The sequence below is a fragment of the Lactuca virosa genome, chromosome 9 (genome assembly GCF_052849685.1).
Source record: "Lactuca virosa cultivar CGN04683 chromosome 9, Lactuca_virosa_CGN04683_v6, whole genome shotgun sequence".
Lineage (NCBI taxonomy): Eukaryota > Viridiplantae > Streptophyta > Magnoliopsida > Asterales > Asteraceae > Lactuca > Lactuca virosa.
In genome coordinates, this window is record NC_136434.1 from 243,015,128 (window position 1) to 243,033,165 (window position 18,038).

Here is an 18,038-nt window from a genome sequence, read left to right on the forward strand (position 1 = left end):
GCCGGTTCATCTGTAATGTGTCAAATGAAGATATCATAAATTGTAATTTAGTCTAGCTCATATTTGTATTTGTGTGTGTGTACATACCATCCGTGTTGAATGTTAGGGTCCTTGCGGCTTGTCCTGTGGTTATCTTCGATATGGATGGGTTGTGTTGGATTTTGGACCTTGTCACCGGTGGCTGTGATGGAGTCACAGGTACCGATGGATGTGCAAGTGTCGTTGGCATCTCTATGTCGATTATGATGAATCGCAGATTTTCCTCACTGGATGTTCTTAGCATTTGGATGGACATTGTTTTTATTTCTCCTTTGTGCTGAGTAATTACCTGTGGCAGGCTCTTCTTGCTGATAGATGTATTATCAGATAGTATATCTTCGAAAGCCGTCTTTAGCAGTTTCCGAAATGACGTGTCGGATATGATTGCTGGAATTGTGCCTGTGGAATCGGTTATTGTAACACTGAACTTGTGCCTGCAGAAACATTTGCTTGTTATTATCTTTCGTAAGATATTGATATGTTGTATGATTTGGGGATGGTACATACGTTAGTAAGGGTTTTTCTATCTTGGAATGTGCGCTGCAGTACCATTCTGGACCTCTTTTGAATATTGGATCTCTGCAGGTTGGGCATGTCATTTGGTACCAGTTGTCCTGGAACACAAACTCTGCAATAGATGCTCTTACTAAAAAGGTTTTGTCCTGTGTGTATGCAATGGTAAAGTCTTTTAATATAGGGTGTTTATAAGAGATATGGGGTCAGATTTGAGGTAACAACTGTAGATCTTTACCAGCATGTCCAATTTTTTTTTTGTCTGATATCTTTCAAGGTTGCTGGTATCCCTGAAGGTTTTGATGATGGACAATTTGGACCACTGTACCTGCAGTATTGTTCAATCTAATGTTATGGTTCTTTTTTTATAATAGGATTTCGTATATTTTATTTGATTTGGAAGGTTTACAGGTTCATCAACGATCTCGTTTCTGGGATCTGTGGATTTACATATACATGGGTAGCATGTGATGAACCGTGGCGTAACGATCCTGCAATAAGGAATTGAATTGCAAAGATTACCATGTATGATAGTGTGTCTATCTTATATATAGTGAATTGTGCCTGAGCTGCAGAAACAGACGGTTTTAAATTCGTGACTGCTACTACTGTCATTGCAGGTGGTGGGGCAAGTAGGCTGCGATTGAATTTTGTCGGGTTCGTAATGCATTCCTTCCACAGATTAATTGGGATTTCATCACCACTATAAGTATGGGACATTAAACTGTTAGGATACATGATATGAATTTATTGGCAATGATTGTTAGGTGTTATACGATATACCTGCTATCAGTGAGAATGATAAGAACGTAGGGTTGTCCATCATGTTTTGTGCAGTCTCTTATCTTCGATAGCATCCCAATAAAATCTTATCACAGATATGCATAGGTGGTCAACGGATATGAGTGAAAGGTATTGAACACATTATGTTGGTACCTGGATAGTATGGTGGGTGTTCTCCAAGTTCTAGTAGTTGTGGTTTAGAGACAAAACGAAACGAAGTCGTTGGGATGGTTATTGTATTTGGAATTGGTTTTATGACGGAACTGAGACCAACATCAATATAGAAATCATTTTCCAACACCTTTTGATATTTGTCTAATTCGGGACAGCTGTAATCTGAGATGGTATAACAATTTGACACATTCAACACCGATTCTATGTAATCTTGACTTGTCCGTTGTCTTAGGATCTGTATCGCATCTCCCTGTGGAAAAAACAATAATATGGTTGGAAAATGTGATGGATTTATATATGGGACTTGTATATACTTATTTGATGCTAGTTATTGTTTTTTGTTAACTTACGAATCTATCAACGCCAACAAACCAGGTCTCATGCAGACGCACATCATGCCTCCATTTCCGAATGATTCTCAGGTCTATTGGACTCCCAATCCCATCATGCTTCAACTCGGATATGCTGGCCATTGGTCACTGTTGATTTCTGATTGAAGATCAAATGTGTTAGTAAGTTTCTATTTTGAATGGATATAATAAAATTATGTAAACTATTAATAAGATGTAGTGTGGTTTGGTTATGGATGGAATAACGGTATGCGGTGATGATATGATACATCTCATTTTGTCAGACTTTCTGTAGTAAATCTCTATACACAACATTTTTTGTTTCGTTGTATGGGATAACATCATTTGTTTCTATAAGTATTTTCAACGAAGCTGGAGAAGTTGCCCTTGAGAGTGCTACATACAACTGCCCATGTGAAAACACTGGTTGAGATAGATAAACACCAACTCTTTTGAGTGATTGCCCTTGACTTTTGTTGATCGTCATCGCATACCATAGTTTAACGGGGAATTGTTTTCGTGAAAAAGATATTGGTAAATCCAATGGCCTATGGATGAACTTTATGCGACGGATATAGACGTGTTGTCCGATACAGGCCCCTGTAATTATAGTGGCCTCAATAACTGTTGGTAGCAGTTGTGACACGATAAGTCTTGTTCCATTACATAAGCCATCTCGTTGCCTGATATTTCGCAACAGCATTATAGGGGGGTTTAGTTTTAGTTCCAATGTGTGCGGTGGTATTCCTGGGAAGTTCAACTGATTTAGGTACTCTATAGGGTACAAAACCTCTAAATCTGATGTGTGCTTTCCATTCGGTTCCATTGCATCTGTGCTGCTATATATCCTGCTGTACGTGTTGACCAATTTGAGGATGATAGTATTGATAGAATCGGCAGCTTCGTTGGTTGGACAAACAATTGCTCGCACTGACAGATCATTTTCAGTCGGTGCATTAAGTAATTCTGATCCGTATACGAAATCAATGAGACATTGTAGCGAGTCGTGCATTGGAGTTATCAACAGTGAATAAGGGATTTGTATCCAAGAGCTGTCTCATGGATCATCCGGATCAGGACGACCAGTTGTGTCATTGCCAACATGAAGCAACCACTCGGTAAAGGCGGCCGTCGACAATCCACACACATTGCTATCATTGGTAGAAAGCACTCTCATGTTCTGTGTCAGCATCTGAATCTGGAAAAGAGTCCATAGGTATGAATGTGGTAATGTAAGATCCACAATCTCCACTCATTTAGCCTTTGGCGAAACAGGTAGTGTTTGTCGAAAGTCACCACCAAGAAGTATCGTAAAGATCTGTCAAGATATTCGAAACATCATGTATCACTCATTGGTGCTTCATCCCATATGATAAGTGATGTATGGCGCATAAGCTCCCCTAGTGATGTTCTCTTTTTTATGTCACATGACCTCTTGCTTGTTAGATCAATTGGTATTTTAAATCTTGAATGTGCTGTAGTTCCGGAAGGCAAAAGTAACGATGTTATCCCAGATGAAGCAACCGCAAGGACAACTTTTCCAATTGATCGAAAATATGAGAGAATAGTTATCCAAAGGAATGTCTTTCCTGTACCGCCATGACCATAAACAAACATAAGAATCTGTTTGTTAGCTTGAATGGAAGAGACAGAGTTTTCATAGATTGCCATTTGATCACTATTTAGTTGTGGAAGCAACTGGGCATGATGATCGGCTAACAACTTTTTGTCATAGCTCGTCTCTTCGAGTAGGAGCCGATTTTGTAATACAGAAAGCATAGCAGCTGACGGCATTGGCAAACCGAAATCAGCAAGCGACCTTGACGGAATAGAAGAGGAAAGGGTGTCTTGTAAATCAGAAAGTAACTGCTGTTGAACTGCATCATCGACGGCGTAAAAAGTCCTATCGGGCAATGTCACTTTCAATCTATAAATGTAGTCGTCCGACATTTTTTCATAAGCTTCTTCCCACAAAAGTTTTGGATCAGTAACTTCACAAAATAATAACAAACTACAGAAAAGGTTACGGAGTTGTAATGGTGTTGCCCATATGCAAGCCTCACTGAACGCAATAAGCCACTCAGTGTCATCACCTATAATTTTCAATGCATTACATGCAGATCTATATGTTGGGTGAACCTGGCCTGAGACGGTACGCACATCTTCAAAAGAAGTGCATCCTTTTCGATGACACAACAACAAACGGAGATAAAACAACTCGCCAGAAGATGGATGGACAAAGACAAGCCTACCGACCATGTCAGATGAATCATCAGCTCTCCTAATCCAAGATTTGGAGGGTGAATCCCATTTGTAATACTTTGGGTACTCCATATATGTGTATTTGCGACCTGTTGGATCCCTTGCATTGCTTTCAAACCATGCAGAAAGTGTTGTCTTAGTAGCAGATGGATTACGCAAAACATCTATTATTCTTGTGTTTTCTTTGAAGACAATTGGTTGCCTATTCTCTTCATGGACTGCAAGTGACTGAACGGCTGGATGCCGGTGATGTATAGGAAAATCAAATATTCGCCACGCTGCTTCATGCGGACAAATATACCTACCTTCTAAATAGTTTTTTATCTCTTTGATGCATTCATTTTCTTCAGATATGATATCCGTTTGTCCACTCGAACTGTTACTTGATCCAACATCACTGTCAGGCACATCTTTTTGAATGACATATCTCACGCGATCAGTTCCTTTTGAGATGTACTTAAACATGTATTTTATCATAATGTTCCATCCATAATATTCAACATTTATATGAGCCTGAAATCGGGAACAAAGTCTTTTGTTACAAGGCACTACATATCCATTGTGAATAACAATTCCACGTGAAGTTGTGTGGTACACATCTGATATGCGTTTGTAGCGTGCATAGCCCTATGTATCAAAAAGAGTAGAATCCAAGAATGGTTTTGGGAAACCTTTTGTGCATTTTCCATCCTTCATACATGGAGCTTTTTTGTTCAACAGCCCACACGGACCATGTTGTTGGGTTATGAGCATTCTAACACTCCTAAGTGTACATGCAACCCTAAATACCTTTGATCTATGTTTTCTCTATTATACATACAATTATGAACATCCAAGGTATTATCCTAATCTAGCATACAAAATAATAAATATAACAAGATAGAATACATACCTCTTTGATGTAGAATGTCTTCATGAAGCTTGAGTGCCTAGTGCCCCAAGTGTGACACCTCAAATGGTTCACACAACACCAAATACACTTGGAATAACTTGAGAGAAACTTGAACACTCCTTGAAATCGTCTAGCCCTCACACTCACACATTAGTGTACGATTTCTTGAGCCATGGGATTCTTTTATATGGTGGCTATTAGGGTTACACCATGCAACTCATAACTTTACCCATTCCTTATGCTCCATGGATTTTAACCTCCATGGAGTATCCATGGGTCACCCCATGGACTTAGTCCAACATAAGGAATCTTGGATCACAAGCCCACATATATAAGAATGAATGATTTACACAATCAACCCATATATTTAATTAGTCTCCTTTTGATCACTTAATTAATTCCAAATTAATTCTTGATCAATACTAATTAAATAACCTTATTAATATATTAGAACTTATAATATATTAACCAACCTTAAGTGTTATTTCTCTCATTATAGTCTATCCAAATGCATGATGCCATGCAACCCAAATGGACCATGCCGGGTCGGGTCAAGTCTTACCAATTATAGTTATGGACTTAGACATTAATCCAACAGTCTCCCACTTGGATAAGTCTAAAACTATTATTGCGTATGACTTCAGGAACCGATCAGCAATCGTAGCTCTCAAAAGCTTCTGTCGAACTCTGACCTTGTCGATGAACTCTGACCTTTGTCAATGACTTGTCCATTAGATAAGGGATCATATATTCCTCCATTCTAGATATCATATGGACTGAGACATGGATTATCAATCATTCTCTCTGTCCATTTGTTGTTTCCCGATTTCCGATTCATGATGACTGACTGATTGAACAAATCAAATCAATCCTGGCTTGACCAAGCACTCACATGTATCATCTTAAAATCATCGAGGGGCCCACAGATATCGTTTTTATCCCGAAGGTAAAAGGAATGGATAAACTTCGACTCATATGGCTTGTTCTACTACTTGTTGAATCATACACAAAGGCACGTTTTATAACATCGAGTTACCGAATGCGTTTTCGTGCAATCAATGTACAACCAACTCATAGTAACAACTCATATCTCTAGGTTTGAAGAATATAAGATATTATTGTCTCATGATCACTCGTGATAAAATCCATGAAGTGATTCAAATGAGCGCGGGTTGAATCCAATACTCAGAACTTATGAGCACTCATGAGTGTTGTAGCACCACTTTGTCCACCAACTTGGACCTCTACAAACCAACCCATGACAGTCTTGATTCATATCTACTTCCAACATATGACCGACTATGGATGGTTTGAATAACTTAATCATTCAGGAAGAGCAACTTAGTTATTCTGGAAGTCAAAACATGCAAAGTGAAACACAAGAATAAATGAATCAAATATGGTATCAAACCCTATGAATATAAATAAACACTTTTATTTATCACCATACTGATTACTCATTATTCATTGTTTCGGTTTTATCAACTTTATACTTGAATTAAAAACACTAGTTGTCCCATGCTCCAAGCATGTACACTATGTTTTTCTTAAACAATAGCTTTGCCATACACCAAGTATGCACTCTATGTTTGTCTATGATCCTTACTTTGTGAAATAAACCAATTGAACATAAATTCAATGATTCTAATTTCACACTCCCAAATCCTTATCGAAAAACGTGAGAATTTCAAATTCCTATCATTTATCGAAATCTGTTTAGATTTTAAACTTATATGCACTGACCCTCCTGTAATGAATATGTACAAAGTCACAAAGACTTGTCAACAGTCATTATAAGGTATTCCAATGGAGATCAACTCCATGGAAACTAAGTCTCATATTCAAAGTACATTGCTTTGGACATGCTTCTTGCATTAAGTTTTCTAATCTTACACAGATAACTTCCACCTATGGAGACAACTCCATATTCTCATTTTGACTATCACTTCTAAATAAGAGATGCCTCTTTTCAGAATATGTCAATATGGTCCTTCCAAAATTAGCACTATACTTCCAACTGTCCCTAAGCAACCAATCTTTGGTAAACCTCAGATTGTCCTCGACAATTGCTTAATCATTTTAGTCATATCCAATTCTAGACCTTTTCCCTTCTTAATGCCTCTGGGCATTTGGAAAAATTTAGAAATGACAAATATTATAGCACATGCAATCGATCCTGTACCCAAAGCAAATGGTACACGATTCATGATGTCTCACATAAAGACATGATTCTAGACCAGTCTTTTGCTACAATATTTTTATTTGCCATGTTTTCAAAATTTGACTATGAAGAGGGATGCCGTAATCATAATCGAATTTTGAGAACGCAATATACAGAATTTCCTTAAGTTGAACCAATCCAACATGAAATTCATATATATATTCTTGACTAAAGATGATTAAGATCTCAATCTAAGCCTTTAGAACTGAAATGAAGTATATCCTCTCCCTTAATTATAGAAAAACAACTTTTTCAATCCCTGCAGCCTCACGAATTGAAACTTTTGTTTTCTATAATTAACATTGCTAACTTGCAACACTAACAATAATTATCATGCTCCCACTAACATGATGATTATTAGCATAACACTTATGCTCCCACTAGCTTTGACATGTACTCAGACATCAGCTGGACTTCTAGAAATCAATACTTTATTGACTTCCTTACCAAAGTTCAGATTTCTGATACGAGATGCTTTGATAAAACTTTATCAAAATCATACACCTTTCCTTAGATAGCATGCATGTATGTCTAAACAATTTCAGAACTATGAAAAGGGATGTCGTAATCATAGTCTCAATTGCTTAGACCTTTTGCCATCTGCTTCAAATCTACTTGGTGGAAGTGTTTCCTCACCATCATTTTCATGAATCGGAGAGAAACCTTATGACCCTTAGATTTTATGGTGTATGTGTTCTTATCCATGTGAATCGTCAAAACCATAGTCACAAGACAAGGATAATGACAAATCCAAACTCATATGGACTGAACTTATGCAATCTTAACTTCTTGCCACGTGGCAGTACAGGGCCTGCCATTGCTTCCAAGTTGTTATGCAACCAATTGAGAACTTTCAGAACTCCTATGCAAAGCCAACTTTAACTGGAATGGGCACAGAATATGTCAACACGATAGGTTATAAACCTCAAGTCGTGTGCTAGTGAAGAACCTCAGGTTTTATTCTTGATTAGTTCTTGAAATTCTTTTTAGGATCTTTAAGACTCCCACTATCCTCTTGACATATAAGATTATCTTGCCAAATATTCAAGAGATAGTGTGGATTCTTTATCAAGACAAACACTTCACACAATTGGCCTTAGTTGGTCTTTGTTTTATCCAAAACATCACAACTTACCAATTTCAAATGTACAAGAGTAGGACACTTTTACTCTTACATTTGACAAGTGTTTTAAACCTTTCTTTAAGATATGTCACTCAAGTTACAATCTTGGAGTATGACTCTAAGAATTGTTTTGGAACGAAGTATGACTCATCTTCCTGATCTAACCATTTCAACAATTCATGACTCCTCTTTTTAGTCATAAGAATGCACTAAGATGACCTTTAGAGGACTAATTGTGATATGATTTCTAAATAATTAAGATGATCACAAACATGATACTAAAGTACTCTCCCATCTTTTCAGATTTGAGAAACTTTTATCTTTCTGCCTAATTTGATTCTTTCCATTCGTTCTGCCATACATTGAGACTTTTCCAATGTTTCAGAATTATACTTAAACTTGTAAGTATAACCATATTTACTAAACTTTAGTAAATCAAAAAGTCTTAACGAGCTTTGTGGTGGACATGACCAGTGCACAAGAATGTGTACTCGATCCCTTTAGTCCTTCACTTGACTCTCACATCCATGTGAACAAGTAATTAGTCTTGATTTTCCAATGCTTGAAAGTTCTCATTCATCATACTATTCAACTTGCATGATTCCAAGTTTCGGTCCAATTGAAACTTGGGTTATGAGAATCTTTCCTTATTTGGTAATATTAGACACTACCACAACCGAAAGAATCAAATCCATTTTTCCAATATTGCTATCAATGGAATCTTATAAGCAACAATTTTTCACAAATGCCATTGTAAGGATACTTAAAATAAATAAAATCAAAACCTTTTTCTTTTATTTTAAAACTTTGCGGAAAAACTTATCCTTACAATCCATATGAAAACCTTGTTGTTATCTATTCCTAAGCAATATAAATATCATAACTCTTAAGTAATAGCCCAAAATTCTGATCACCGAACCATGCGATTGAAATCCATCTTCGCGATCAGAATCAGCATGTACTTAATAGAGTTAGACAATGGACTTTACCTGAAGTAGAGCCAAACGTATTGACTTTAACATCCTTAGGTAAATTTGGCAGCTTCGTAACCAATGCCCCTTCCTTTGGCAATAGTTACCTATGGACCCTTGATAATGGGACTATCTCAGACTTCGCCTCTCTCTTTACCATTGGGTCAACCGAATTGACTATGGCCGATCCCTTTCCATTGGGAAGAGAGAGCTTTACTGGATATCCAATGTCATCATTGTCAATGTCCATAGCGTTTTAGGAAGTTGATCTTAGCAAATAGATAAGATCATTAAGGGTCTTGTCTTAGTCTGTTTCATAGGATTCCCAAAAGAACTCACAATGTGACTTAGAAAGTAGTTGAGCCACCAACTTTCTCAAGACTTTGACACCCAATTCTCCCATCTTGTCAATATGTGACTACATCTCCAAGATGTGATCACAGCTAGACCTTGCCTTGCCAATAAGGAGAGACCTTAAACTCTTTAGGAACTTGTGGGTTAGGGAGAATAATTGGAGGAGGTGAAAGAAGTATGATATCCATGGGACATCATCTTCATTTAGGAAAGCTTGTTTCAAGAGATTTGGGAAGATCATAAATGTCTAGACCAGACATCTTTTTGGGAGATATTCAAGATAGTTGATTTAAAGTCCTTAATATGACACCCAATATGAAATATTAAGGCTAGGACCCAACAAAATATTTTATAACTTAGAAGAGGGATGTCGTAATCCAAGCTATAAAATATTTGAAGGTAGGTGAATGACGATTCACCAATTTCCACCATGAAAAACGAAATAATTTATTAGGTTTTAATTGGATTTGAAAGTCCTAGATCTTTGAGATTCATTGAACTGTTCAAAGGCATGTTTCAATCTCGAGTGTGCCCTTCAGGTTTTGTGACTGGGATGCCGAGGATCACAAAACAAGGTGTGACTAACCATGCAAATATACTTGGTACCCTTAATATTTACCCCTTAATCAGTGTGCCGGTTAACCACACACGCTCCACCGATACTATGATAAATATTAAGTTACCCTTTTCCTACCTTGTTAAGTCCAGGTTAGTGTGTCGGTTAACCACACACGCTCCACTAACGACTTAAGCAAAGTGCAAAGTGTAATTTCATGGGTTAGCACCAAATTCACATTTTCCTAAGTAACTAAGATTGGGTATTAATAAGAGTTTAGTTACTTAGTATTTATCATTAATACTTTTAATGAAAGGAGAATTATAGTCCTTGTCCTACCCGTTCGGCTAACGACCCTCCACCAGTCAAGGAAGCGGTGGGTGAGAGTGGACACCCATTAAACTGCCATTTTATAGGCAGTAACCTTATACCCCCCTTATAGACCGGCTTCGTGAATGAGGCCTACTAACGGTAAGACTTACTTTACTCTTATACATATATATAAATATTATTAACTTATAATATTATAAAGTATAAGGGTTGAATTTTAACTTCTAAAATTCTAAGGGCTAACTTGGAATTAAAGTATTCATAAGTGAAAACTTTTCAAATTCCAAAACTTGAGGGCAAGTTTTGAAACTATTCAAAACTAATTAATTCCATAACTTATGTGTTTAAAGTAGTTTTAATTAAAAAAAAACTCTTCAAGTTCCATAACTTGAGGACAAGTTATGGAAGACTTTAAACTAATAAAAGAATGTAACTTTTCTTTATTTTTGTAACTTATGGAACTAATTAAGGTTACACATTTTATCATTTAATGAAGTGACTCTTGAACCTCCATAACTTGAGGACAAGTTATGGAGTCATAAAACCATTTAATGAGGACAAGACTCTTCATTTTTGTAACCATTGCCAACTTTTTATGAGTTTTATGAAACTTAAATGTGACTTTTCATATAACTTGAGGACAAGTTACAAAAACACATTTTAGAATCAACTCTTAGATTAAAATGGATTGAAAACACATAATCAATTAACTTTTCTATTAATCTAATAAACTCATATGAACAAAGATAATTCACATCAATTTTTTTTCAAGTAATTAGCATAACTTTTAAACTAATACAATTCGATTTTTCAGCTAATTTTGCAAGTATAACAAGAAAACAAGCTTTGTCTCTGATACTACTGTTGGGTTATGAGCATTCTAACACTCCTAAGTGTACATGCAACCCTAAATACCTTGGATCTATGTTTTCTCTATTATACATACAATTATGAACATCCAAGGTATTATCCTAATCTAGCATACAAAATAATAAATATAATAAGATAGAATACATACCTCTTTGATGTAGAATGTCTTCATGAAGCTTGAGTGCATAGTGCCCCAAGTGTGACACCTCAAATGGTTCACACAACACCAAATACACTTGGAATAACTTGAGAGAAACTTGAACACTCCTTGAAATCGTCTAGCCCTCACACTCACACATTAGTGTACGATTTCTTGAGCCATGAGATTCTTTTATATGGTGGCTATTAGGGTTACACCATGTAACTCATAACTTTACCCATTCCTTATGCTCCATGGATTTTAACCTCCATGGAGTATCCATGGGTCACCCCATGGACTTAGTCCAACATAAGGAATCTTGGATCACAAGCCCACATATATAAGAATGAATGATTTACACAATCAACCCATATATTTAATTAGTCTCCTTTTGATCACTTAATTAATTCCAAATTAATTCTTGATCAATACTAATTAAATAACCTTATTAATATATTAGAACTTATAATATATTAACCAACCTTAAGTGTTATTTCTCTCATTATAGTCTATCCAAATGCATGATGCCATGCAACCCAAATGGACCATGCCGGGTCGGGTCAAGTCTTACCAATTATAGTTATGGACTTAGACATTAATCCAACAGTCTCCCACTTGGATAAGTCTAAAACTATTATTGCGTATGACTTCAGGAACCGATCAGCAATCGTAGCTCTCAAAAGCTTCTGTCGAACTCTGACCTTGTCGATGAACTCTGACCTTTGTCAATGACTTGTCCATTAGATAAGGGATCATATATTCCTCCATTCTAGATATCATATGGACTGAGACATGGATTATCAATCATTCTCTCTGTCCATTTGTTGTTTCCCGATTTCCGATTCATGATGACTGACTGATTGAACAAATCAAATCAATCCTGGCTTGACCAAGCACTCACATGTATCATCTTAAAATCATCGAGGGGCCCACAGATATCGTTTTTATCCCGAAGGTAAAAGGAATGGATAAACTTCGACTCATATGGCTTGTTCTACTACTTGTTGAATCATACACAAAGGCACGTTTTATAACATCGAGTTACCGAATGCGTTTTCGTGCAATCAATGTACAACCAACTCATAGTAACAACTCATATCTCTAGGTTTGAAGAATATAAGATATTATCGTCTCATGATCACTCGTGATAAAATCCATGAAGTGATTCAAATGAGCGCGGGTTGAATCCAATACTCAGAACTTATGAGCACTCATGAGTGTTGTAGCACCACTTTGTCCACCAACTTGGACCTCTACAAACCAACCCATGACAGTCTTGATTCATATCTACTTCCAACATATGACCGACTGTGGATGGTTTGAATAACTTAATCATTCAGGAAGAGCAACTTAGTTATTCTGGAAGTCAAAACATGCAAAGTGAAACACAAGAATAAATGAATCAAATATGGTATCAAACCCTATGAATATAAATAAACACTTTTATTTATCACCATACTGATTACTCATTATTCATTGTTTCGGTTTTATCAACTTTATACTTGAATTAAAAACACTAGTTGTCCCATGCTCCAAGCATGTACACTATGTTTTTCTTAAACAATAGCTTTGCCATACACCAAGTATGCACTCTATGTTTGTCTATGATCCTTACTTTGTGAAATAAACCAATTGAACATAATTTCAATGATTCTAATTTCACACTCCCAAATCCTTATCGAAAAACGTGAGAATTTCAAATTCCTATCATTTATCGAAATCTGTTTAGATTTTAAACTTATATGCACTGACCCTCCTGTAATGAATATGTACAAAGTCACAAAGACTTGTCAACAGTCATTATAAGGTATTCCAATGGAGATCAACTCCATGGAAACTAAGTCTCATATTCAAAGTACATTGCTTTGGACATGCTTCTTGCATTAAGTTTTCTAATCTTACACAGATAACTTCCACCTATGGAGACAACTCCATATTCTCATTTTGACTATCACTTCTAAATAAGAGATGCCTCTTTTCAGAATATGTCAATATGGTCCTTCCAAAATTAGCACTATACTTCCAACTGTCCCTAAGCAACCAATCTTTGGTAAACCTCAGATTGTCCTCGACAATTGCTTAATCATTTTAGTCATATCCAATTCTAGACCTTTTCCCTTCTTAATGCCTCTGGGCATTTGGAAAAATTTAGAAATGACAAATATTATAGCACATGCAATCGATCCTGTACCCAAAGCAAATGGTACACGATTCATGATGTCTCACATAAAGACATGATTCTAGACCAGTCTTTTGCTACAATATTTTTATTTGCCATGTTTTCAAAATTTGACTATGAAGAGGGATGCCGTAATCATAATCGAATTTTGAGAACGCAATATACAGAATTTCCTTAAGTTGAACCAATCCAACATGAAATTCATATATATATTCTTGACTAAAGATGATTAAGATCTCAATCTAAGCCTTTAGAACTGAAATGAAGTATATCCTCTCCCTTAATTATAGAAAAACAACTTTTTCAATCCCTGCAGCCTCACGAATTGAAACTTTTGTTTTCTATAATTAACATTGCTAACTTGCAACACTAATAATAATTATCATGCTCCCACTAATATGATGATTATTAGCATAACACTTATGCTCCCACTAGCTTTGACATGTACTCATAAATCAGCTGGACTTCTAAAAATCAATACTTTATTGACTTCCTTACCAAAGTTCAGATTTCTGATACGAGATGCTTTGATAAAACTTTATCAAAATCATACACCTTTCCTTAGATAGCATGCATGTGTGTCTAAATAATTTCAGAACTATGAAAAGGGATGCCGTAATCATATTCTCAATTGTTTAGACCTTTTGCCATCTGCTTCAAATCTACTTGGTGGAAGTGTTTCCTCACCATCATTTTCATGAATCGGAGAGAAACCTTATGACCCTTAGATTTTATGGTGTATGTGTTCTTATCCATGTGAATCGTCAAAACCATAGTCACAAGACAAGGATAATGACAAATCCAAACTCATATGGACTGAACTTATGCAATCTTAACTTCTTGCCACCTGGCAGTACAGGGCCTGCCATTGCTTCTAAGTTGTTATGCAACCAATTGAGAACTTTCAGAACTCCTATGCAAAGCCAACTTTAACTGGAATGGGCACAGAATATGTCAACACGATAGGTTATAAACCTCAAGTCGTGTGCTAGTGAAGAACCTCAGGTTTTATTCTTGATTAGTTCTTGAAATTCTTTTTAGGATCTTTAAGACTCCCACTGTCCTCTTGACATATAAGATTATCTTGCCAAATATTCAAGAGATAGTGCGGATTCTTTATCAAGACAAACACTTCACACAATTGGCCTTAGTTGGTCTTTGTTTTATCCAAAACATCACAACTTACCAATTTCAAATGTACAAGAGTAGGACACTTTTACTCTTACATTTGACAAGTGTTTTAAACCTTTCTTTAAGATATGTCACTCAAGTTACAATCTTGGAGTATGACTCTAAGAATTGTTTTGGAACGAAGTATGACTCATCTTCCTGATCTAACCATTTCAACAATTCATGACTCCTCTTCTTAGTCATAAGAATGCACTAAGATGACCTTTAGAGGACTAATTGTGATATGTTTTCTAAATCATTAAGATGATCACAAACATGATACTAAAGTACTCTCCCATCTTTTCAGATTTGAGAAACTTTTATCTTTCTGCCTAATTTGATTCTTCCCATTCGTTCTGCCATACATTGAGACTTTTCCAATGTTTCAGAATTATACTTAAACTTGTAAGTATAACCATATTTACTAAACTTTAGTAAATCAAATAGTCTTAACGAGCTTTGTGGTGGACATGACCAGTGCACAAGAATGTGTACTCGATCCCTTTAGTCCTTCACTTGACTCACACATCCATGTGAACAAGTAATTAGTCTTGATTTTCCAATGCTTGAAAGTTCTCATTCATCATACTATTCAACTTGCATGATTCCAAGTTTCGGTCCAATTGAAACTTGGGTTATGAGAATCTTTCCTTATTTGGTAATATTAGACACTACCACAACCGAAAGAATCAAATCCATTTTTCCAATATTGCTATCAATGGAATCTTATAAGCAACAATTTTTCACAAATGCCATTGTAAGGATACTTAAAATAAATAAAATCAAAACCTTTTTCTTTTATTTTAAAACTTTGCGGAAAAACTTATCCTTACAATCCATATGAAAACCTTGTTGTTATCTATTCCTAAGCAATATAAATATCATAACTCTTAAGTAATAGCCCAAAATTCTGATCACCGAACCATGCGATTGAAATCCATCTTCGCGATCAGAATCAGCATGTACTTAATATAGTTAGACAATCGACTTTACCTGAAGTAGAGCCAAACGTATTGACTTTAACATCCTTAGGTAAATTTGGCAGCTTCGTAACCAATGCCCCTTCCTTTGGCAATAGTTACATATGAACCCTTGATAATGGGACTATCTCAGACTTCGCCTCTCTCTTTACCATTGGGTCAACCGAGTTGACTATGGCCGATCCCTTTCCATTGGGAAGAGAGAGCTTTACTGGATATCCAATGTCATCATTGTCAATGTCCATAGCGTTTTAGGAAGTTGATCTTAGCAAATAGATAAGATCATTAAGGGTCTTGTCTTAGTCTGTTTCATAGGATTCCCAAAAGAACTCACAATGTGACTTAGAAAGTAGTTGAGCCACCAACTTTCTCAAGACTTTGACACCCAATTCTCCCAGCTTGTCAATATGTGACTATATCTCCAAGATGTGATCACACCTACACCTTGCCTTGCCAATAGGGAGAGACCTTAAACTTTTTAGGAACTTGTGGGTTAGGGAGAATAATTGGAGGAGGTGAAAGAAGTATGATATCCATGGGACATCATCTTCATTTAGGAAAGCTTGTTTCAAGAGATTTGGGAAGATCATAAATGTCTAGACCAGACATCTTTTTGGGAGATATTCAAGATAGTTGATTTAAAGTCCTTAATATGACACCCAATATGAAATATTAAGGCTAGGACCCAACAAACTATTTTATAACTTAGAAGAGGGATGTCGTAATCCAAGCTATAAAATATTTGAAGGTAGGTTATATAAGTTATATATGTTATATAAGTAATGGAAAAGGACTGAAACTATATAATAACGAAAAGGCACTATTTAAATTATCTGAAAGGGTTACATGGCATAAAAGATATGACGACAATGTATAGAAAACAACAATATAGAAGATCATAACAAATATTCAGAACAATGAAAAGTAGATTTTAAAGTCGGATGATAAAAGCAACATACACGCATCAATCTGTCCAAAAGGTTTATCTTCTTTGAGAAATGTTATGAACGATTGCACTTTCAGTTTAAAGACCCTGGCAATGATATCTGCCCTGCTTTGCGGGTCCTTCTGATCATGAGCATCCGTATAACGCGTAATCTCTGGCCATTTAACATTGCATGTAAATGTGATGAAATACTGTGGATTACCATATACCCTAAAAATTGCTAAAGCATCCTGGTAGTGACTATACATGTAGCGAGGACCACCGGTGAAGGACGCTGGCAAGAAAATCCGTTTCCCAACTGATCGTGACTCCCTGTCACCTTTCGAAAGAGCATCAAACAGGTCGCCAACAATTTCGGACCGAAGATTTTCCTGATGTGTAGCAAAGAAATGTAGCCGACCATCCTCAATACATGTAAACGCATCTACCAAATACTTCTGAAACAGCCGAGAAGAATTAAGAATAATGGACCATATGTGCTGACGACAATGAATATGGTATGCATAATACATATTAACAGTAAGATTTCTTGCCCCTGAACCAACTTCATTACATAATTTCATACTTGGAGACCATCCAGGCTCACCATACGGAAACAAAATTGGATAATGTAGAGGCATATAGGTAGGATGGAGTTTGCTAATACGTTGAGGGGGACCAGAATTGGAATGAATGACAATGTCGTAACGTGCACCAACACTATCATCGCTACTCACAATACAGCCCAATGACCCAGGTGTAGGTAAATCATACCTCCGCTCACGAACATCATTAAACAACCAAACGGAATATGATGGCATGTTCATCTCGTCAGCAAGCTGTTTCGCAGTCTTGAAAGGTCCGCACATATTCATTATTCTTTTTGAGAAAATACACTAAAAATCTAACAATGCCCTCATCCAAAACATTTGCGCGAGGATTTTGAAACGATTTCAACCTGTTCTGAACCTCATTAGCCGTATCAAACAGATATAACTGAAGAAATCTAGGCCCTTTTATAGGATCCAGACAGAGAGAACCTATCTTATGGCTAATCTGACCCGAAACCTTGAAGACGTACGGGCCACGACTGTCATTTATCGCCTCTCCACATTAGCCCCAAAAGATGTCATGGAGAACATACTATTATAAGCCCTAATGTCCCTCAAAAAAGTATCATTCCTGAAAAGCGACATGTAATCAACCA

At 36.4% G+C, this 18,038-nt stretch overlaps 2 protein-coding genes across 2 annotated transcripts; both read right to left on the reverse strand.

Annotated features, from left to right (window-relative positions):
* Nucleotides 1-2,139: 2,139 nt before the first annotated feature.
* On the reverse strand, nt 2,140-2,871 carry LOC145140431 (uncharacterized). Its single transcript, XM_079073927.1, has one exon. It carries the CDS (start codon nt 2,869-2,871, stop codon nt 2,140-2,142), a length of 732 nt encoding a protein of 243 aa, XP_078930053.1.
* A 326-nt stretch (nt 2,872-3,197) lies between these two features.
* On the reverse strand, nt 3,198-4,586 carry LOC145140433 (uncharacterized). The gene has a single exon (XM_079073928.1). The coding sequence runs from the start codon at nt 4,584-4,586 to the stop codon at nt 3,198-3,200; it is 1,389 nt and encodes a 462-aa protein (XP_078930054.1).
* Nucleotides 4,587-18,038: the final 13,452 nt, after the last annotated feature.